Source organism: Amia ocellicauda, chromosome 1 (genome assembly GCF_036373705.1).
Source record: "Amia ocellicauda isolate fAmiCal2 chromosome 1, fAmiCal2.hap1, whole genome shotgun sequence".
NCBI lineage: Eukaryota > Metazoa > Chordata > Actinopteri > Amiiformes > Amiidae > Amia > Amia ocellicauda.
Genome location: NC_089850.1, coordinates 15,842,198 through 15,865,358, shown reverse-complemented (window position 1 = coordinate 15,865,358; position 23,161 = coordinate 15,842,198). Strand labels below are relative to the sequence as shown.

General features: G+C 41.5%; 1 protein-coding gene across 1 annotated transcript in view; it reads left to right on the top strand.

Annotated features, from left to right (window-relative positions):
• Positions 1-23,161, top strand: part of LOC136717300 (xanthine dehydrogenase/oxidase) — a 60,588-nt gene that overhangs the window by 11,147 nt on the left and 26,280 nt on the right. Inside the window, exons 4-13 of the mRNA XM_066694909.1 lie at positions 16,009-16,117; positions 16,347-16,473; positions 16,634-16,695; positions 16,851-16,919; positions 17,205-17,291; positions 17,833-17,974; positions 18,939-19,031; positions 20,110-20,261; positions 21,133-21,226; positions 21,701-21,810. Coding sequence (XP_066551006.1) covers positions 16,009-16,117; positions 16,347-16,473; positions 16,634-16,695; positions 16,851-16,919; positions 17,205-17,291; positions 17,833-17,974; positions 18,939-19,031; positions 20,110-20,261; positions 21,133-21,226; positions 21,701-21,810 — 1,045 coding nt within the window. The remainder of the gene's footprint in view (positions 1-16,008; positions 16,118-16,346; positions 16,474-16,633; positions 16,696-16,850; positions 16,920-17,204; positions 17,292-17,832; positions 17,975-18,938; positions 19,032-20,109; positions 20,262-21,132; positions 21,227-21,700; positions 21,811-23,161) is intronic.

Here is a 23,161-nt window from a genome sequence, read left to right as displayed (position 1 = left end):
CCCTGCTTCCCTCTGTTCTGTATTTAAACCCCCTGTTAGTTACATATAATGATAAGACTTGTCAGTTTACCTGCATTGTTAAGTGGTCTGCCTGTTTACTAATTGCATGTTTTCATGACCTTTGTTTACTCCCTATATTTTAATTCCTGGATTGCCCTCTGACTGTTTGTATGCCTAATTGATTGACCTACTGCCTGTGATCCCAACTACTGCTTTTGCATTGCCCCTATTGCCATGTTTGCTGGCTCTTTTACCCGGACTGTTACACACCTGCTTCTATGGCTATTTTCACAGACAGTCGTGACAGAAGACTTAGCCTAACCATGGACTCAGTGGGACAACCTGAGCTCCATGCCACCCTGAACCACAATGGTTCATTACTTGAAAGACATGAAGTCAAGCTCAATCAGCTGCACAGCACCCTTGATGAACTAATATAGGCTTCCTCCCAGCACTCCACCAGCAGTGCCTCCATGTAGACCAGGGGTTTTCAAACTGGTCCTGGAGTACCCCCCTGCCCTGCTGGTTTTTGTTCCAACCAAGGTCATAATAGCTTAATGACCTAAAAAGCAATACAGCATTCAATTAAGTAATTAAGACCTAGGTTGGAACAAAAACCAGCAGGGCAGGAAGTACTCCAGGACCAGTTTGAAAACCCCTGATGTAGACCAACCCCCTTGGCAGCAGTACCTGCAGTAGCAGTGTGTCCTGTTTGTCTTGCTACCCCCGATAAATTTGATGGCTCACCAGACCGCTGTGATTGATTCCTGCTGTATTGATTCATTGTATTTTGCTCACCAGCCTGCTTCATTTCCCATTGAGGAGGCCAAGATAGTCTTCGTCATCACCCTCCTTACGTGCTGGGCAGCTGCTGTGTGAAACCAGCAGAGAGAAATCGCCAGGTCCCTGATGGCTTTTCTAACCACCCTGCTAAGGGGAAGGACTCTGGGGAGCAACTGCTTACTCTTCGCCAGGGCACGTCATCAGCAGTGGATTATGCTCTGCATCCTAGCAGCCAGCAGTGGATGGGATGAGCAGGCTCTCCTTACAGTGTTCTGCCAAGGTCTCCACTCCGACTTACAGTCCGAACTCGCCTGCAGGGACGAAGCTCTCAGATTGGAACAACTCATTCAGCTGGGAGTAAGATTGGATAACCTGATGAATTCCAGATGGAGATGTCCCACTGCTGATCCTCCTCACCAGTCAGTCAGAACACCTCTCTTCATAACCAGTCTGCTGTCCAAAATGGAGCCCATGCAATTGGGACATACACGCCTGTCGCCGGATGAGAGACAGGATACAGATGCGGCTCTTAATCTATTGTGGACAGCCTTGTCACTTTTGTGAGTCCTGTCCTGCTCGTCCTGGTCCTCCCACAGAGTCTCCTAATTTCACAGTGAGTACAACACAGTCCTACAATGACCCTGGCTCAGCTGCGGGTCCCAGCCAAGCTGCAGCTCGGAACTAACAGCATGTCTGTTTTCGCCCTCGTAGACTTTGTAACTTCATTAACCAGATGACAGTGATTCGCTTCAATATTCCCCTCTCACCGTGTGAACCTCCTCTCAGTATCCGAGCCAAAAAAAATTGGCTAATCTGATCCGGACAGATCTCTGACGTCTCATCTCCCTGCAAATTGGTCTCCTGCATATGGAACAGCTGCAGTTCTTGGTTATTGACTCTCCTGGGCCTGACATAATTCTGGGACTGCCATGGCTTTCCTTCCATGACCCAGTGATTTCCTGGACAAATGGGGACATTCTATCCTGGTGTCACGGGTGTTCTTCTCACTGCCTGTCCTCACCATGTTGTGCCACGCACATTGAGAGCCCATTGCTTTCCACGCCATGGGACATTCCCCCCGAATATCAGGACTTGGCTGCCATTTTCAATAAAACCCAGGCAACGAAAATGCCTCCTCATCGATAATGGGATTGCGCCATAGACCTCCTTCCTGGGATCCTCTCCCCCTAGAGATCACATTTATCCTCTTTCTCTCCCAGAGTCTCGTGCGATGGAGGACTATATCAAGGAGGCTTTGGAACTGGGCATTGTCCGCACCTCCACGTCACCTGCTGCAGCAAGTTTCTTCTTCGTGGTGTAGCGTAAGGTACACTTATAAATTTCAATTAAAGAAGTGAATTTATAGTATCACCTTATCACGAATCCTGGAATCTTGTAGAACTCAATTTCTGTAATAATTGGATGCAGACACCAATTCCAAAGATATAAATTGTCAAATTTATTCAAAAACAAAGACTAAATGTAGCACTTCACTAATTATACAAAAGGGAAAACTAATAAAAATTCAACTCTAGATTAACAAATCAAAGACAATTCACTTCCGTGACCAAATCAAAAACCATGGGATCGCATATGATATCACACAAATCGTTAAACAAAAAAGGTTATAAACACATTGACTACAATACCGGTTAGTAAGACGAAGGTGAGTCTCTCATTAGTATTGTTAGTCAGACATTAAATAACTACGCAGGTTAGTATTTATGTCAGGTAACTTCTCGTTATATATATATCAGTCTCATTTACGTTTAGGTGCCGAGAAAGATCCTATCATTACTTGTTACCACAATTTCCCTTAACTGATTATTATTCAATGATTAAGGATAGGCAGGGCCACCAATAATCTGGTGTCTATTAACTTGTGTCAATTTCAGACTAAACAGTTAAACAGGAATGAGAAGATATTTCTCGGCGTTGACAGATTTTATTTCTAAAATTATCAACAAAACAGTTTAATGCAACACACATTTATATTTAAGAAAACTGAATGATATTACACATTCTAGAGTTATGAATCACAGATTAACATTTCTTATTGATTTCTCAAATGTCATGAATCACAAACTCCAAACTGATAAACTTATCTGAACTTCGTCACAGAGAGGCCTCTCTAGCTTCGGGCTCAGATAACAGCACACGGCACGAGGTCCGTGTGGTTTGGAACAAAGGCAGTCCGGTTCGGCTTTGTCCAAGAACTTCCACTCAGTTGATGCACCTGGAAGTTGGGGTTTTGCGAATGTAGAGTCTTTTCCAAACAGATTTTCCACTGGTTTGAAGGCTCCAAGTTTGTGCACAAAATCTTCTTGGCAAGCAGGGTCTCTCACCGTACTTATTTGTAGACAAAGTCTTTGAGGAAAGCAGGGCCCTGTTTGGTTCCAAGGGTCAAGTTTCTTAAGACTCAAATAGCTATTTAAATGACTAACACTTTCGTATTCAGTCGACTTAGTCAATTGTCCAGCTGTAAAATTCCACTGATCAGGTGGGCACAGGCGGGCAGCGCATTCTGTAAAGTTCTTTATTTAATAAAGTCCTTTAAAAGAATTCTTCGTACGACTCAATCTCCTTCTCCCAGTTTAACTCTTCTGTTACCGGCAAAGACTTGGTTGGTTTCTGGTTCCGGTTCGGGCAACAGAGCTACAGGTTGAGCTGTGGCAGCGAGTTTCTGGTTCAGGTGAGAGAGAGAGAGAAAGACTGTCCGCTGTTCTTTATACGCCTGTCAGATCAATAGGTGATTGGTTCTTGAGTTTGTGAGATTGGATTTCGGTTTCAGCCCCCAGTGTCCTATTGGAGGGGGGCTTGATTTATGACTGATGTCAATCCATGCCATCTTTTGTAAAAGCCGGTTGGGCCCGGGTCGGTAGCTCTGTGTCTGGATTTCGGCTCTCGTCTATTTCAAAGAGTTTTTATTACCTACAGGCCCCTTTCCCTAGACATCTCACAGCAGGATTCCAAACTATTTGGCCTATTGTCGGTGCCATCCACCCAAGACTGTCACTTTTGATGTAAACCAGTTCCCAGCTGATGAGTTAAGGAAATCTGATAACTTTGGGGGGGAGAGTCTTCTTTAGATCAGTGCTTCAGCTCAGCGCTAAAATGCTGTTATCAAAATACACCCAACATAATGCTACATACCCCCTTTCTTGAATGGGACTGAGGCCGACTAGGACGTTATCCCCTTCAAGACAAAATAAGACATTTAGCATTTATCTCAAAGTTATGTAACAGAATTCAACAGTGGACTTCACCATTCATGACCTTGAGAAATCAAAGTGAACAAACTAATAGTTCATTATCTAAGCAGAATGTATTCCAATCAAATTGACAATCCTATACTAATACATATACAGGTTACATATTATAACACAAGTACATTAAAAACAAAACAAAAAAACAATTGGTATTAGTATTACTCAGGATTGAGTATGGTTACTGACGGTAACCAATAGGGGGAAGTTGATTAACAGAGGGAGGTTACTGGGAATTCAAGTGTTATTCAGGCACCTGATCTTCACTATGTCTATAATAGTGGGTAGGGACCTGGGTTCAAATGGTTGGCTTACATGGTAAGCCGGTGCCCCCTTTAGGGACACGCACAAAAATGGTCTCATTGGGAAGTTGTACCTTGGTGGCTGTATCATATCTGTCATTCAATTCCACCTGCTTTGGTGATTGAACTTGAGCCCACAACTTGTTCCGTTTGCAGTCGATAAGTGGATCTAACCTGTTCACTAGATCCTGACCAATGATCAACTTCTCTGTTTCAAATTTGGAAATATAAACTGGATGAACCAACTTAATCTTCCCAAAGGTGAACTCTAACAATGCCTTTCGAGTGAGCTGTGCCTTAGTCTCTGTGTAACTTGTAATGTTCACACTACAAGCTTCCACTTTCAGTCGTTGGTCTGAGGTTTCCATAATTTGTTTCAGGTCGCCAAATGTGGTGGCAGACATTAAACAAATTTCAGCCCCAGTGTCCAACAAGGCTTCACACTTCCACACCTTCTCAATGGTCACTTCTATGTAAACTTGCTTGGCTCTGCCTCTCTGTGTCAGATCACCCAGTAACATCACCAAAGGTTCGGCTTGCCTGCAGGCAACTTCCCCCACTGGGAGGTCACAGTGGGCTGATGTGTCAGAGAAACCCCCCTGCCGTTCCTCCCATCCAATCAAAAACACTGAGGTGGGGACAGGGGGTGGTTCCAGAGCTAGTCATGCCTCAGGTGCCCTTTACCCTGGATACGAACTTCCAGTTTGGGAAGAGGGGGCAAAGGGACCAGAGCTAAGCGTAGCAGCAGCTCAGAAACTGCAGCATTGCTCAGAGACTGAGTTAACCCACCTGGGCTAGGAGCAGATTTCTTTCCTTTATACTTTTTCTTGTACCTTGTTTTACTCTTACTCCACTTAGGATTTTCTTTCTTTTTTTATTGTAAGCCTGGGTGTCTTGGGTTCCATCCTTGGGAGGTTCTTTCCTTCTTAGAATCTCTGTCCCCTCTAACTCCAGTGGAGAAATAGGGCTCTCAGCGCACCTTGCCAGTACTTGGGTGCTTTAATTTTTACGATCAGAAGCGCTAAAGTACTTGCTTTCCCAAGCTTTCTGTGCCATTTTACGAATTTCGGGTATGTTCATATACGTTGCGTCTGCATGTAATATGATCATTTCCTTAATCGTTGGGAACAAATTAGCAACAAACAACCCTTTAAAGCTCACCTCTTCCTCGGCCCCGGGTCGATCTTGACCCGCAAAATAGGTTTTCCTAAGTTTTACATAGTAATCGCGGGGGGACTCATGCTTACCCTGTTTGATCTGGTGTGCGGCAGTCACTGCTGCCACTGGATCAATGAACCTGGAATAGTCCCTAATTAATTCTCTGCACAAGCGTTGAAAACTATCGCAGACCATGGACCCTTGCCTCTCCATCCAAGAATGGACTTGGCAAGAGGTAGTTTTGTGGATTAGGAGAACCTTTTCCTTCTCCATAGCCTCAGGATAGAAACGCAAAGCATACTTAATGTCCTTAATATACGCTACCAAATTTCCTTCCTTGTCTGCTGGGTTAAAGGTTTCACAATCTTTAGCCAGTTCTCTCAACTGGCGCATGTTAACCTTTCGGTCAGGACTCTCGGGAGAGGAAGTTCGTCTGTGCGACGAGCTTCTTACCCTGGGTGGAGAAAGACTACAGGGAGGGGTACGATCAGGACGAAGCAACCCGGGGCCTAAATGTGGAGACGGTGTGAGACTCCATGCATTGGCCGGTTCCGGCTCTTCCTTTTTGCTATCAGGTGTCGGCTTTGCAGTCCAACGAGAGGCAGCTTGCAGGGCCCCTATTTGTTGCTTGAGACGCTCATTTTCAACTACAGTTGATTTGAGTTCTCCCCTAAGCACCTGATTTACTCTCCTCATTTCTTCACTGTCCCTTTTTAAATGTATGACCTCGCCTTCGAGTATCTCCATTTTTACAGTGCCCAAATCTTTCTCCCTGACTGTTTTGCAAAGATGCATTTCCAAAACATCCCGGTCCTTCAAAACTATCCTTTCATTTTCAACCGCTTTACATCTGTCATTTTGCAGACCTTTTACTTGGATCAGAGTTGTTTCCAATTCGTCTTGACATTGTCTTAAATCTTTTCCTAATTGCTCTCTCTGTTCAATTAAGTCTTTTTTTTCAGCTTTCAACACAATGACTTGTTTTCCACAAGTATCTAGCTTTCCTTCAAATTCTAAATCCATTCCATGCCATTTGGCTCTTTCTTCTTTCGCTTTCACATACTTTTCTCCTAGCTTTTTCAGTTTTTCAAACTTGCTTATGCTCCAGTTCACTAACCTTGAGCTCGCGAGTGCTAAGCTAGCCATAACATTCACCACCTCTTCTCCATTTCTTTTTTTCGAGTTGCATCATAGTGTCGTTTAACAACTGAGTTCGACGTGACTCTACTTCAAAGTCCAAACTGCCTAGGCGTCCAAGGAATTCAGGAATCTCTGTTCCTGGTACCTTTACAATCAGTGCTTCACATGGGGACATTTGGGTAATCATTGTTTTGGCTATTCAGTAACAACCCAACAGAACAGTACTCAATTAATCACCTAATGACTCTAATGCCAACGCCTAGGATATCAACAATTTATCACAAGTAACTAACTTAACCTTTTGTGACTTTGGAAACCATACACATACCACGTGGGCAGTTCTAGAGCGCCTACAAAAGCTTTCTTGTTTCAAAACTTTGGAATGTGGATTTCTGGACAAAGCTATCCAATAACTATTACAGAAACTAGTTATTTTCAGTCTAAGATTCCTCACACGGGGCACCAATTATGTAGCATAAGGTACACTTATAAATTTCAATTAAAGAAGTGAATTTATAGTATCACCTTATCACGAATCCTGTAATCTTGTAGAACTCAATTTCTGTAATAATTGGACGCAGACACCAATTCCAAAGATATAAATTGTCAAATTTATTCAAAAACAAAGACTAAATGTAGCACTTCACTAATTATACAAAAGGGAAAACTAATAAAAATTCAACTCTAGATTAACAAATCAAAGACAATTCACTTCCGTGACCAAATCAAAGACCATGGGATCGCATATGATATCACACAAATCGTTAAACAAAAAAGGTTATAAACACATTGACTACAATACCGGTTAGTAAGACGAAGGTGAGTCTCTCATTAGTATTGTTAGTCGGACATTAAATAACTACGCAGGTTAGTATTGATGTCAGGTAACTTCTCGTTATATATATATCAGTCTCATTTACGTTTAGGTGCCGAGAAAGATCCTATCATTACTTGTTACCACAATTTCCCTTAACTGATTTTTATTCAATGATTAAGGATAGGCAGGGCCACCAATAATCTAACGTCTATTAACTTGTGTCAATTTCAGACTAAACAGTTAAACAGGAATGAGAAGATATTTCTCGGCGTTGACAGATTTTATTTCTAAAATTATCAACAAAACAGTTTAATGCAACACACATTTATATTTAAGAAAACTAAATGATATTACACATTCTAGAGTTATGAATCACAGATTAACATTTCTTATTGATTTCTCAAATGTCATGAATCACAAACTCCAAACTGTTAAACTTATCTGAACTTCGTCACAGAGAGGCCTCTCTGTCTTCGGGCTCAGATAACAGCACACGGCACGAGGTCCGTGTGGTTTGGAACAAAGGCAGTCCGGTTCGGCTTTGTCCAAGAACTTCCACTCAGTCGATGCACCTGGAAGTTGGGGTTTTGCGAATGTAGAGTCTTTTCCAAACAGATTTTCCACTGGTTTGAAGGCTCCAAGTTTGTGCACAAAATCTTCTTGGAAAGCAGGGTCTCTCACCGTACTTATTTGTAGACAAAGTCTTTGAGGAAAGCAGGGCCCTGTTTGGTTCCAAGGGTCAAGTTTCTTAAGACTCAAATAGCTATTTAAATGACTGACACTTTCGTATTCAGTCGACTTAGTCAATTGTCCAGCTGTAAAATTCCACTGATCAGGTGGGCACAGGCGGGCAGCGCAGTCTGTAAAGTTCTTTATTTAATAAAGTCCTTTAAAAGAATTCTTCGTACGACTCAATCTCCTTCTCCCAGTTTAACTCTTCTGCAAAGACTTGGTTGGTTTCTGTTTCCGGTTCGGGCAACAGAGCTACAGGTTGAGCTGTGGCAGCGAGTTTCTGGTTCAGGTGAGAGAGAGAGAGAAAGACTGTCCGCTGTTCTTTATACGCCTGTCAGATCAATAGGTGATTGGTTCTTGAGTTTGTGAGATTGGATTTCGGTTTCAGCCCCCAGTGTCCTATTGGAGGGGGGCTTGATTTATGACTGATGTCAATCCATGCCATTTTTTGTAAAAGCCGGTTGGGCCCGGGTCGGTAGCTCTGTGTCTGGATTTCGGCTCTCATCTATTTCAAAGAGTTTTTATTACCTACAGGCCCCTTTCCCCAGACATCTCACAGCAGGATTCCAAACTATTTGGCCTATTGTCGGTGCCATCCACCCAAGACTGTCACTTTTGATGTAAACCAGTTCCCAGCTGATGAGTTAAGGAAATCTGATAACTTTGGGGGGGAGAGTCTTCTTTAGATCAGTGCTTCAGCTCAGCGCTAAAATGCTCTTATCAAAATACACCCAACATAATGCTACATACCCCCTTTCTTGAATGGGACTGAGGCCGACTAGGACGTTATCCCCTTCAAGACAAAATAAGACATTTAGCATTTTCTCAAAGTTATGTAACAGAATTCAACAGTGGACTTCACCATTCATGACCTTGAGAAATCAAAGTGAACAAACTAATAGTTCATTATCTAAGCAGAATGTATTCCAATCAAATTGACAATCCTATACTAATACATATACAGGTTACATATTATAACACAAGTACATTAGAAACAAAACAAAAAAACAATTGGTATTAGTATTACTCAGGATTGAGTATGGTTACTGACGGTAACCAATAGGGGGAAGTTGATTAACAGAGGGAGGTTACTGGGAATTCAAGTGTTATTCAGGCACCTGATCTTCACTATGTCTATAATAGTGGGTAGGGACCTGGGTTCAAATGGTTGGCTTACATGGTAAGCCGGTGCCCCCTTTAGGGACACGCACAAAAATGGTCTCATTGGGAAGTTGTACCTTGGTGGCTGTATCATATCTGTCATTCAATTCCACCTGCTTTGGTGATTGAACTTGAGCCCACAACTTGTTCCGTTTGCAGTCGATAAGTGGATCTAACCTGTTCACTAGATCCTGACCAATGATCAACTTCTCTGTTTCAAATTTGGAAATATAAACTGGATGAACCAACTTAATCTTCCCAAAGGTGAACTCTAACAATGCCTTTCGAGTGAGCTGTGCCTTAGTCTCTGTGTAACTTGTAATGTTCACACTACAAGCTTCCACTTTCAGTCGTTGGTCTGAGGTTTCCATAATTTGTTTCAGGTCGCCAAATGTGGTGGCAGACATTAAACAAATTTCAGCCCCAGTGTCCAACAAGGCTTCACACTTCCACACCTTCTCAATGGTCACTTCTATGTAAACTTGCTTGGCTCTGCCTCTCTGTGTCAGATCACCCAGTAACATCACCAAAGGTTCGGCTTGCCTGCAGGCAACTTCCCCCACTGGGAGGTCACAGTGGGCTGATGTGTCAGAGAAACCCCCCTGCCGTTCCTCCCATCCAATCAAAAACACTGAGGTGGGGACAGGGGGTGGTTCCAGAGCTAGTCATGCCTCAGGTGCCCTTTACCCTGGATACGAACTTCCAGTTTGGGAAGAGGGGGCAAAGGGACCAGAGCTAAGCGTAGCAGCAGCTCAGAAACTGCAGCATTGCTCAGAGACTGAGTTAACCCACCTGGGCTAGGAGCAGATTTCTTTCCTTTATACTTTTTCTTGTACCTTGTTTTACTCTTACTCCACTTAGGATTTTCTTTCTTTTTTTTATTGTAAGCCTGGGTGTCTTGGGTTCCATCCTTGGGAGGTTCTTTCCTTCTTTGAATCTCTGTCCCCTCTAACTCCAGTGGAGAAATAGGGCTCTCAGCGCACCTTGCCAGTACTTGGGTGCTTTAATTTTTACGATCAGAAGCGCTAAAGTACTTGCTTTCCCAAGCTTTCTGTGCCATTTTACGAATTTCGGGTATGTTCATATACGTTGCGTCTGCATGTAATATGATCTTTCCTTAATCGTTGGGAACAAATTAGCAACAAACAACCCTTTAAAGCTCACCTCTTCCTCGGCCCCGGGTCGATCTTGACCCGCAAAATAGGTTTTCCTAAGTTTTACATAGTAATCGCGGGGGGACTCATGCTTACCCTGTTTGATCTGGTGTGCGGCAGTCACTGCTGCCACTGGATCAATGAACCTGGAATAGTCCCTAATTAATTCTCTGCACAAGCGTTGAAAACTATCGCAGACCATGGACCCTTGCCTCTCCATCCAAGAATGGACTTGGCAAGAGGTAGTTTTGTGGATTAGGAGAACCTTTTCCTTCTCCATAGCCTCAGGATAGAAACGCAAAGCATACTTAATGTCCTTAATATACGCTACCAAATTTCCTTCCTTGTCTGCTGGGTTAAAGGTTTCACAATCTTTAGCCAGTTCTCTCAACTGGCGCATGTTAACCTTTCGGTCAGGACTCTCGGGAGAGGAAGTTCGTCTGTGCGACGAGCTTCTTACCCTGGGTGGAGAAAGACTACAGGGAGGGGTACGATCAGGACGAAGCAACCCGGGGCCTAAATGTGGAGACGGTGTGAGACTCCATGCATTGGCCGGTTCCGGCTCTTCCTTTTTGCTATCAGGTGTCGGCTTTGCAGTCCAACGAGAGGCAGCTTGCAGGGCCCCTATTTGTTGCTTGAGACGCTCATTTTCAACTACAGTTGATTTGAGTTCTCCCCTAAGCACCTGATTTACTCTCCTCATTTCTTCACTGTCCCTTTTTAAATGTATGACCTCGCCTTCGAGTATCTCCATTTTTACAGTGCCCAAATCTTTCTCCCTGACTGTTTTGCAAAGATGCATTTCCAAAACATCCCGGTCCTTCAAAACTATCCTTTCATTTTCAACCGCTTTACATCTGTCATTTTGCAGACCTTTTACTTGGATCAGAGTTGTTTCCAATTCGTCTTGACATTGTCTTAAATCTTTTCCTAATTGCTCTCTCTGTTCAATTAAGTCTTTTTTTTCAGCTTTCAACACAATGACTTGTTTTCCACAAGTATCTAGCTTTCCTTCAAATTCTAAATCCATTCCATGCCATTTGGCTCTTTCTTCTTTCGCTTTCACATACTTTTCTCCTAGCTTTTTCAGTTTTTCAAACTTGCTTATGCTCCAGTTCACTAACCTTGAGCTCGCAAGTGCTAAGCTAGCCATAACATTCACCACCTCTTCTCCATTTCTTTTTTTCGAGTTGCATCATAGTGTCGTTTAACAACTGAGTTCGACGTGACTCTACTTCAAAGTCCAAACTGCCTAGGCATCCAAGGAATTCAGGAATCTCTGTTCCTGGTACCTTTACAATCAGTGCTTCACATGGGGACATTTGGGTAATCATTGTTTTGGCTATTCAGTAACAACCCAACAGAACAGTACTCAATTAATCACCTAATGACTCTAATGCCAACGCCTAGGATATCAACAATTTATCACAAGTAACTAACTTAACCTTTTGTGACTTTGGAAACCATACACATACCACGTGGGCAGTTCTAGAGCGCCTACAAAAGCTTTCTTGTTTCAAAACTTTGGAATGTGGATTTCTGGACAAAGCTATCCAATAACTATTACAGAAACTAGTTATTTTCAGTCTAAGATTCCTCACACGGGGCACCAATTATGTAGCATAAGGTACACTTATAAATTTCAATTAAAGAAGTGAATTTATAGTATCACCTTATCACGAATCCTGTAATCTTGTAGAACTAAATTTCTATAATAATTGGACGCAGACACCAATTCCAAAGATATAAATTGTCAAATTTATTCAAAAACAAAGACTAAATGTAGCACTTCACTAATTATACAAAAGGGAAAACTAATAAAAATTCAACTCTAGATTAACAAATCAAAGACAATTCACTTCCGTGACCAAATCAAAGACCATGGGATCGCATATGATATCACACAAATCGTTAAACAAAAAAGGTTATAAACACATTGACTACAATACCGGTTAGTAAGACGAAGGTGAGTCTCTCATTAGTATTGTTAGTCGGACATTAAATAACTACGCAGGTTAGTATTGATGTCAGGTAACTTCTCGTTATATATATATCAGTCTCATTTACGTTTAGGTGCCGAGAAAGATCCTATCATTACTTGTTACCACAATTTCCCTTAACTGATTTTTATTCAATGATTAAGGATAGGCAGGGCCACCAATAATCTAACGTCTATTAACTTGTGTCAATTTCAGACTAAACAGTTAAACAGGAATGAGAAGATATTTCTCGGCGTTGACAGATTTTATTTCTAAAATTATCAACAAAACAGTTTAATGCAACACACATTTATATTTAAGAAAACTAAATGATATTACACATTCTAGAGTTATGAATCACAGATTAACATTTCTTATTGATTTCTCAAATGTCATGAATCACAAACTCCAAACTGTTAAACTTATCTGAACTTCGTCACAGAGAGGCCTCTCTGTCTTCGGGCTCAGATAACAGCACACGGCACGAGGTCCGTGTGGTTTGGAACAAAGGCAGTCCGGTTCGGCTTTGTCCAAGAACTTCCACTCAGTCGATGCACCTGGAAGTTGGGGTTTTGCGAATGTAGAGTCTGTTCCAAACAGATTTTCCACTGGTTTGAAGGCTCCAAGTTTGTGCACAAAATCTTCTTGGCAAGCAGGGTCTCTCACCGTACTTATTTGTAGACAAAGTCTTTGAGGAAAGCAGGGCCCTGTTTGGTTCCAAGGGTCAAGTTTCTTAAGACTCAAATAGCTATTTAAATGACTGACACTTTCGTATTCAGTCGACTTAGTCAATTGTCCAGCTGTAAAACTCCACTGATCAGGTGGGCACAGGCGGGCAGCGCAGTCTGTAAAGTTCTTTATTTAATAAAGTCCTTTAAAAGAATTCTTCGTACGGCTCAATCTCCTTTTCCCAGTTTAACTCTTCTGTTACCGGCAAAGACTTGGTTGGTTTCTGGTTCCGGTTCGGGCAACAGAGCTACAGGTTGAGCTGTGGCAGCGAGTTTCTGGTTCAGGTGAGAGAGAGAGAGAAAGACTGTCCGCTGTTCTTTATACGCCTGTCAGATCAATAGGTGATTGGTTCTTGAGTTTGTGAGATTGGATTTCGGTTTCAGCCCCCAGTGTCCTATTGGAGGGGGGCTTGATTTATGACTGATGTCAATCCATGCCATCTTTTGTAAAAGCCGGTTGGCCCGAGTCGGTAGCTCTGTGTCTGGATTACGGCTCTCGTCCATTTCAAAGAGTTTTTATTACCTACAGGCCCCTTTCCCCAGACATCTCACAGCAGGATTCCAAACTATTTGGCCTATTGTCGGTGCCATCCACCCAAGACTGTCACTTTTGATGTAAACCAGTTCCCAGCTGATGAGTTAAGGAAATCTGATAACTTTGGGGGGGAGAGTCTTCTTTAGATCAGTGCTTCAGCTCAGCGCTAAAATGCTCTTATCAAAATACACCCAACATAATGCTACAGTGGCAAGAAGGATGGAGGACTGTGACCCTGCATAGACTACCGTGGACTAAACACAGTTAAATACCGCTACCTGCTTCCCCTGGTACCTGCAGCCCTGGAGCAGATTCGAGGAGACAGGTTCTTCATCAAACTGGACCTGCGCAGTGCATATAATCTGATCAGAAGAGAGGGGGATGAATGGAAGATGGCATTCATCACAAATAGTGGACATTATGAATATCTGGTCATGCCCTTCGGTCTTGCTAACACTCCCTCTGTCTTCCAGGCATTCATCAATGAAGTACTGAAGTTTTTTACATCATTTTGTCATTGTGTACATTGACGATACCTTGATTTATTCCCAGACCCTCTCTGAACACATCTCCCAGGTCCGCCAGGTTCTCCAGTGCTTGTGGCAGATCGAACTCTACATCAAGGCAGAGAAATGCGAGTTCCACATGAACCAGGATAAAGTGAGTACTGTTATGGAGTGGCCCCAGCCACGGACCGTCAAGGATTTGCAACGTTTCTTGGGGTTTGCTAATTTTTACAGGCGCTTTATCCAGGACTTCAGTTCTGTGGCTTCCCCACTTATCTCACTGCTCAAAGGCTCCATTTGCACCCTGATCTGGACAACTGCAGCCACTGACGCCTTTGCCCGGCTTAAAACACTCTTCATCACCAGACCTCTCTTAAAGCCCCCAGATCGTTCCATCCCCTTTCTCGTGGAAGTAGATGCATCAGAAAGCTTCATAAAACTTGCCTTTGAGGAGTGGAGACACTGGTTCCCAACATCCCTTTTGGGTCCTCGCTGACCACCGTAACCTGGAATACATCCACTACGTGAAGAGATTGAATCCCCGTCAGACATGCTGGACTTTGTTTTTCACCCGTTTCAACTTCATACTCACTTACCGTCCAGGCTCAAAAAATATCAAGGCGGATGCCCTTTCTCGTCAATTGAGGAGGTGAGGAGGTCTGGGAAGTCTCCAGAGTGCAGTTTGGTGCCAGAAGATGCAGGCGGACCATCACTGCAGACCTACCCCCCAGTTCCAACCTGGGCAGGAGATGTGGCACTCTACGCGGGACATTCGGCTTCAACTAAGAAACTAAGCCCCCGCTTTTTTGGACCTTATAAGATCGATCGGCAAGTAAATCCGTGTCCTACTGGCTGCTCCTCCCTGCTCATATGTGTATCTCTCCCACGTTCCACATCTCTCTTAAGCCTACAGTTGCAGACCTGTGCCTGGACATCTATCCTGTGGATTCTTCTGCTCCTCCTCCCATCGAACTTGATGGCGGTCCTTCCTATGCGGTTCGGTCTCTCCTCCGGTCCCGGTGTCTGGTCGCCTCCAGTTTCTTGTGGACTGGGAAGGATGTGGCCCTGAGGAGAGATCATGGGTCCCCGCGTCTGACATCCTCGACCCTTCCTAAGCACCATGTGCACATGCACCATCAACACTCTACTCTCATTGGACCAGCACCACACATCCCTGCCCCCTGCTTCCCTCTGTTCTGTATTTAAACCCCCTGTTAGTTACATACAATGCTAAGTCCTGTTAGTTTACCTGCATTTCTAAGCATTCCTCCCATTTACTGATTTCACATTATCCTGACCTTTGTTTACTCCCCGTGTTTTGACTCTTGGATTGCCTTCTGACTGTTTGTATGCCTGATCAATCGACCTACCTACCACCTGTGACCCCAACTACTGCTTTTGCATTGCTCCTATTGCCTTGTTTGCCGGCTCTTTGACATGGACTGTTACACACCCACTTCTTCCCGCACTTGAGTCCTCTATTTCTATGGCTGTTTGCACAGACAGTTGTGACAGTTGGCCTGATAACTGCACTGTTTTGTTTTTGCAGATGCACTGATTCAACCAATCAATCAATCAAATAGTAGTAATATAGCACCTCATATACATAATGTCTCAAAGTGCCTTACAGGGGTTAAAAAATTGTAGGTCAGTACAGCAGACAAAAACTATACCATGTTCTAGTGATTGTGAAATACATTTTTTTTAACCAGTCTTTGCAAACCAGTCTTTAACAATGTCTTCCAAGTCACTACTCTGTAAACGCCTGCCTGGCTCCAATTTGTTCCCTGCACCACTGCGCTGTCACCACTGTGGAGGGGATTGGCAGTGTCACCACCAAACTGCATCCTGTTCAGGTGAGGATAGAACTGCCATTGACTTTCGGGCATCCATATTAACTCCATCAAGTTAATTTAATCCAGATGCTGGATTGTAATCAAATATAACATTAATATCAATCAAATAATTGTGTAATAAAACCCTTTAGGTGTTTCTGCTGAATTGTTCTGCCTGTAATTTCAGTAATGAGTCCATCGTTTTCATCAGGCTAGTGACACTAAAGCTTACCACATACTTGTGTTTCAGGAGAGGATAGCCAAGGCTCATGGCTCTCAATGTGGCTTCTGTACCCCTGGAATCGTCATGTCCATGTATTCGCTGCTGCGAAACAACCCTAAACCAACCATGCAGGAGATCGAGGAGGCTTTCCAAGGTACCGGTCTGCCCTGAACAGTGTTTCCCAGTTTGTATCACAGCTGTTCTGCTATAACTATTTCTATTTTACTGTAATAGCTGTTCATGAATGCAAAATATTCATATGTACATACTGTATATATTCCAAATAAATTACAATTTTGTGTAATTTCATACAGGTAATTTATGTCGCTGCACCGGGTACAGGCCCATTTTGGAGGGCTACAAGACATTTGCCAAAGTAAGTAAAAGCCCACAATGTAGCGATCATGTTCAGATTGTTAATTGAAGTGTGTTTGGTATATTGGGGTTCAGCATGGTTTATCCACTGTCTTTACACAAAACACTTTCTTATTTTGCCACCTGGTGAAGCTAAGCTGTTTTGGTTTGTTGTAGGACGCCGGCTGCTGTGGAAGAAGAGGAAATGAGGCTGGATGCTGCATGAGCAATGACCAAGAGATCGATGTTAGTACAGGACATTCACAAGACTCCCAGTGCCGAATGATTGGCCGACTTCCTTGTATACCCTGACTCTCTTGGCCTGTGGTGTACATCACAGGAGGGCTGTGGAATCAGGACATTTTTTCCTGCCTGAGCACAACTTATCCAACTTATTATTGTCTGACAGCATTTAACATTTCATAGTTCCCATGGTACTGTTGATTAGGAGTGACCCATCAAATGCGTGTGTAATGATTGATCTCTGCTGCAGGTCAACATAAATCTTCTTCTCTGCTTTCCATACTGTAGGGGGACTTGTCAATGAAGCTATTTGATCCTTCAGAGTTCACACCTCTGGACCAAACACAAGACTTTATATTTCCTCCTGAGCTACTGGTATGCACTCTTCCAAGCACTCTAAGCTTCTTAAAAAGTTATCTTTATTATTTTTCTTCAACCTAACATCATAATATCATCAATATTTTATGTTTTGGTTTAATAAAGAAGACTACATTGGATCCCTGAGTTCCTGAAATAAGTGATTAAAAAAACAGCAGGTATGCAACAGCAGAATACAAATGTATGTTTGGCTAAGGTGATGACTCTTAAAATAGGAAAACATCCAATAAAATCCCCAAAAGGTGTGCAATTTGGATCCTGTAATTTGGTTGTAGTTGGTATCAAATACTACTATCATTCTGGCTGAAAGTCCCTGAGGACAGTGCACAGTTAGCCCAGCGTCCCTGGGTTCAGGTGGGCCAAAATCAGCTGGAGACTCTGCCTTACATATAATCAATAAGTAAATATTCAAGAGGATTAGGCTTTTGTTATTTTATTTTTTCACATAAAAGAACCAGGAGCACTGTACATGTGCATATTTTTTCATTTTTGCATCTTATAGTTTGTAATTGAGATCTGTGTGTCTCTGGATGTGTAGCTACTGGACAAGGGGGCCTGCAAGCAGCTGAGGTTCAAAGGGGAACGAGTGTTGTGGATCCAACCCAGTAATCTTACAGAACTGCTAGACCTCAAATCCCAGCACCCCACAGCCAAACTTGTGGTGGGCAACACAGAAGTGGGTAAGGCAATTATCTGTGCATGTGCTGAAGGAGAATCGTAATATCTCTTCAGTTTAGTTTAGTTTAGTTTTTTCTTTTGTTTAGTTTCCTCCCGATATTCAGCATTTTGCATTTCCAGGTCCCCCCCTGTTCACAGAGCTGTTTGTGGAAGTATACTGTATACTGAATGCACAGTGTAGTTTCCAGACTTTTGTTTCACACTCATTTACGTTTGCTTTCACTGTAAACTTTAACTAATAACCTGCCAGGGTGAGTGATTTGGAGAACCAAACTAAAGAAAATATTTTAATCACCTTATTGTCAAGATAGTGGAGGATTGTTTTAAATGTAAAGGTTTAGAACCAATTACGGAAATAAGTTGCAGTGGGTTTTAGTGTTTCTTGGACAATTAAACTAAGATTATAAGTCTTTATAGATTTTTACAGCTCTCGACAGTTTGTTTTTTCCAGTTGAAGAAATAATAAAAGTAGGACACATTCTACCTCAGAGTTAAAGTACAGAAAATGTGCCCTTGTTTAAGTAAACAAAAACTGTTGGTAGTTCAAAGTCTAATAATAGGACAGATATGCTGCTTGAATGGATTATCTGAAACACTGCATCTGTGGGACTGTATATAGGGACTCTAATCTTTTTACATTAATTCACAAATCATTCTTGTGTTGCATGCCCTAAAGAAACAGCTTGTTTAATTTGCTGGCATTTTGGGTATTTCATACTAATACTGATTAAGTCATTTCCATTATAAACTGCCACTATAACAGTCAATATAGATAGTGTTTACAATTAGTTTGCCTATTCAAACAGCTGCATTGTGCGAACCATGGTACAATTTTTAAATATTTTCATGTATGAAAAAATGTACTGTTGGCTAACTAAGCCAGAAGTATTTTACTGTTTTTGTTATATGCTTCCAAAAGACTGATGTTTTGTATTTCCCCCCCCCCCCCCCCCTCTATTTTTTAAGGTATTGAAATTAAATTTAAGAACATGTTGTATCCTGTGATTCTTGCACCGGGCTACATCTCTGAACTCAATACAGTCCAGTACACTGAAGGAGGTGAGACACAGGGGAATTTGGGAAGCAAAGGGCAGTTTTCTGTTCTGAATATATACAGCTCTGGAAAAAATGAAGAGACCACTGCACATTTTTCTTAAATCAGCATTTCTACATGTATGGCAGCCATTCCATTCCAGTCATGTTTTTATTTGGAATTTGGGAGAAATGTTGTCAGTAGTTTATAGAATAAAATAAAAATATTCATTTTAACCAAACACATACCCATAAATAGTAAAACCAGAGAAACTGATAATTTTGCAGTGGTCTCTTAATTTTTTCCAGAGCTGTATATTCATTCTATCTCTAGCGTTGCCCCCTGTCTTGTGTTTGCTAGGATTGTTCTTGTTTTTTTAAGGCCACTTTTTGGGTAATGTCATATTTATGTTAAATGTAAAGTTAGACTGTTTTTCAATCATTTTTATTTGTTATTTTTATTTTACTAAATGTCACAGTTTTATGTGAGTCAGTGGTGGCATCCCTATCTTTCTCCAATAGGTGCAATTATGATCTCTGTAGCAAATCATCTGGATTGTATACTCAAGTGATTAGTTTGTTTTGTGCAGTGTTCCCCACGGCATACCTGGTAATAACAAGTTCTGCCTTTTCCAGGAAAGTAGAAAGTAAACATTACTAACATCTCAGTGAACACCACTTTATGGCTGCTAGTTATCATTCATGTTTAAATTAAGTCCCAGTCTGGTCATTTTAAATACAATTGCCTTTTCATCCTATTTCCTAAACTACACTGGATAATAGATGACACAAGATCTCCACGAGGGACTCAGTTTTTCACATTATATGTTAGGAGTTTATCTATTAAATATGACCACCTAATAACTAAAGAGCACTGCAGTACAGCCTTTACAATTAAGAAATGTATTTCTAACCACAACTTGTATTCAAAACTCACTGTCTTTCCTTGATGTAAATGTCTGGGTGGTTACTACTTTTAACCAGTTGTTTTTGTTGTTTTTCTACTAACTATTTTTTTTCCTAACTTTAAAAAGGGTACAATAAAAATCTTTAAGCATCTCCAGGATATGAAGATTGTAAGATTATGTTTGGTTTGTTTTTGTAGGAATTATATTTGGCGCTGCATGCAGCTTGACCCTGATCAGAGAGGAGCTGAGGAAGGCCATGTCTGAGCTGCCCCCCCACCAGACCCAAGTGTTTCAAGCAGTGCTGGAGCAACTCCAGTGGTTTGCTGGACAACAAATCAGAAATGTTGCAGTAAGTGATTCTACAGATTATGTAATGCACAGTACAGCATCTTCCATCCTTGCATTTGCTTTGGAAAACACAGGAATTAACTACAGTAGGGTATTTGATCAAATTAAAAAATTGATTTTACAAATTGTTTTTCATTTAACTTGAATCACTTGTTTGTGGATACTTATGACTGTCAAGGATAACCAATTTGAAACTTTTACACTCTGTATCCTTATTAAACTGTGAAACATTGATGTAGTGTTTGTTTGCTTTATTACATTATGGGGCTAGCCTGGTGCCTGGACTTTGCTCATGTTATATCACAGTCAGGTATGGAAACAGTGTTTCTATGCACAGTGTAGAAGAGCATCCGTTTGACCACTTTTTCAAGAACCCTTAAATGTGAACATTAACATTCATATTTCAAAGGGCGGTTTTGGATTATTTTTTAAAACTTTTGAATCTTATTTTAAAATGTACAACCTTTTCAAATTAAGCATAACTCTAAGATTATTTTAAACCTCGTTACTAGTCAAAGCTAACTTTTGGCATTAACAACTAAATACATTTAGGCTTCACCCACATTCATTTTCCCTTTATAAATAGACATTAGACATTTTTGAGTGTCATTTGTTAACTGGGTAATCAAAACAACGATTTTTAAAGTCACTGCTTTATAAAATTACACTTGTTTTCATTTTATATTCCAGGGCCACTGTACATGCATAAAGCAATGCCACAATACTATCCTAATAATCATGTTGTAAACCTGGTCATTTAAGTAGGGTAAATTAAAGCTAAAGTAATATACAAAATGGAAATGCTAGGGATGGAAAGTGCTTTCACCCTCATTGTTGTGTTGCTGCTGACTGGCTGTGGGGTTTCTTTTCAGGCTGTTGGAGGCAATATCATGACTGCAAGTCCAATCTCTGATCTCAACCCAGTCTTCATGGCTGCCGGCTGTCTGCTCACATTGCTGTCAAAAGGTAAGCAGACACAGGTCTGTGTAAACGGAGCCTCTCCTGCTCTCTGCTGTGTGTTTCCCGCAGGTCAGACTATAAAATGGCTACCAATAGTGGCTGATCTTACTGATACGTGTAGTGAGAGCTGCTCCCAGGAGGCTGCTGGTGCTCAGCAAAACATGAACAAAACAAAGATCTGAGACATTACACTCCAACTATACTACAGAATGAAGTATTTTTATGTGAAATAGATTTGGTTTGGGGACCTTATTTGGGTGATTTTATTTGGTTTTCCTTTTTTTATCCTCCTGCATCCAGAATACAGAAAGCTTATTGACAGCTGACATTAAGAGTTATACATTGCCTCTATGATTGAATTGAACAGAAAAATCATAAATAACTGCCAACACCTGAAGACATATAAAACACCTTTTGTTTTTAAAAACTGTGTTGCCCTGTAAGACAGCTGCTAAAAAGACAATTGTTGCTTTTTTCAAGGAGGTAAACGAGTTGTAAAAATTGATGACAAGTTCTTCACTGGATACCGAAAAACAGCCATAAAACCTGAGGAGATATTGCTGTCTATTGAGATTCCTTACACAAGGAAGGTATGTAACGAGAGAGACACTTTACTGCAACTTCCCTTAAAGACTACATATTCAACATTTTCAATTCATAATTTATTAACATATTTCAATAATCTATTATTGCAAAATTTTTACATTTATTGCATTCATGTCAGATTTTTGTAATTCTCTGTGTAAGTGTAGGTCCTTTTTTTTAATTGTGTTCAGGTTTGGAACTATACATTTTCTCCTGTTATACTCCAATTTGCCAATATGCCAATTTGGAATGTATAGAAGCTTATTAGCATCACAGAACAAAAAACAAATCCGTTAATATGAGATGATAATGCGTGATTTCGTAATTATAGTGATAATACAAGATAAGTAGCCTATGCTTCCAGATTCAGATCATTCTGTAGTATACTGTAGGAGGATCAGCGGAACCGTCGCCAGTCGGAAGTTGGAGGAACTCCTTTATAGTACGGTAAGCTTGATTCTGATTTAATAATAATGTGCAAACTACCTAAATAGCCTAATGTAAATTAAATGTATGAAGCACCGAGGCTAGTCAGACATGAACAGTGGACAATGGAGGTTGAGTTTAAATGCTGGTTGTATTCGAAAAACAATATCCAAACATAATGTATTTTAAACATTTTATGAAAACGAAATAAGTTTCTGATAGCCTGCTTTCTCCTTTTCCTGTTTTGCAGGGTCTCCTACATGGCAGCTGATGACCTCAAGACATATTTTCAACTGGGGTTAGGGCAGAAAAAGTGTCATGCTTGGCTCATAACTACGGCATTATTCTGAGCCATCGGCCTTAGTAGTTATATAGGGCACACATTAAGGGGGGGTTAAGGGGGAATTTGACCTTTTGACCTTGAACTTGAGTTGAACTCGAGGGCCCCTTCCTAGGGCGCGTGAATAATTAGCATATATGTGGGTTTTGTTGACAGGGCACTGGAATTGTAATATTTGTGGGTGGTGCTGACAGGGCCCCGAAGGAATGTACAGGGGGTGGGGGTTCTTCAACTGTTTTTCAAACCCTCCAAAAGATTTGTATTTAAGCCAGACTGATTCTGTAGTAAAATAGTTCATTTTCCCTACGCGAGTGAAGCTCCAAAAGAGTTCTATTAAAGCCCTCCCGATTATTTAGTAAAATAGATATTTTTACCTACACTAGTGAAGCCCGAAAATAGTTATATTTATGCCCACCAGAGTCTTTAGTAACATAGATATTTTTACCTAAGCGAGAGCCGCGAGGCTGTCTCTTCAACAGGGCCAAAGGGGTTACCTCTTTCAAATGGACAAGGTCTGGAGTTTTTTGAGCTGGACGGGGGTGGTGAAGAGATGTCTACATCTTTTGTAACCTCGGATCGGTGAAGAATTA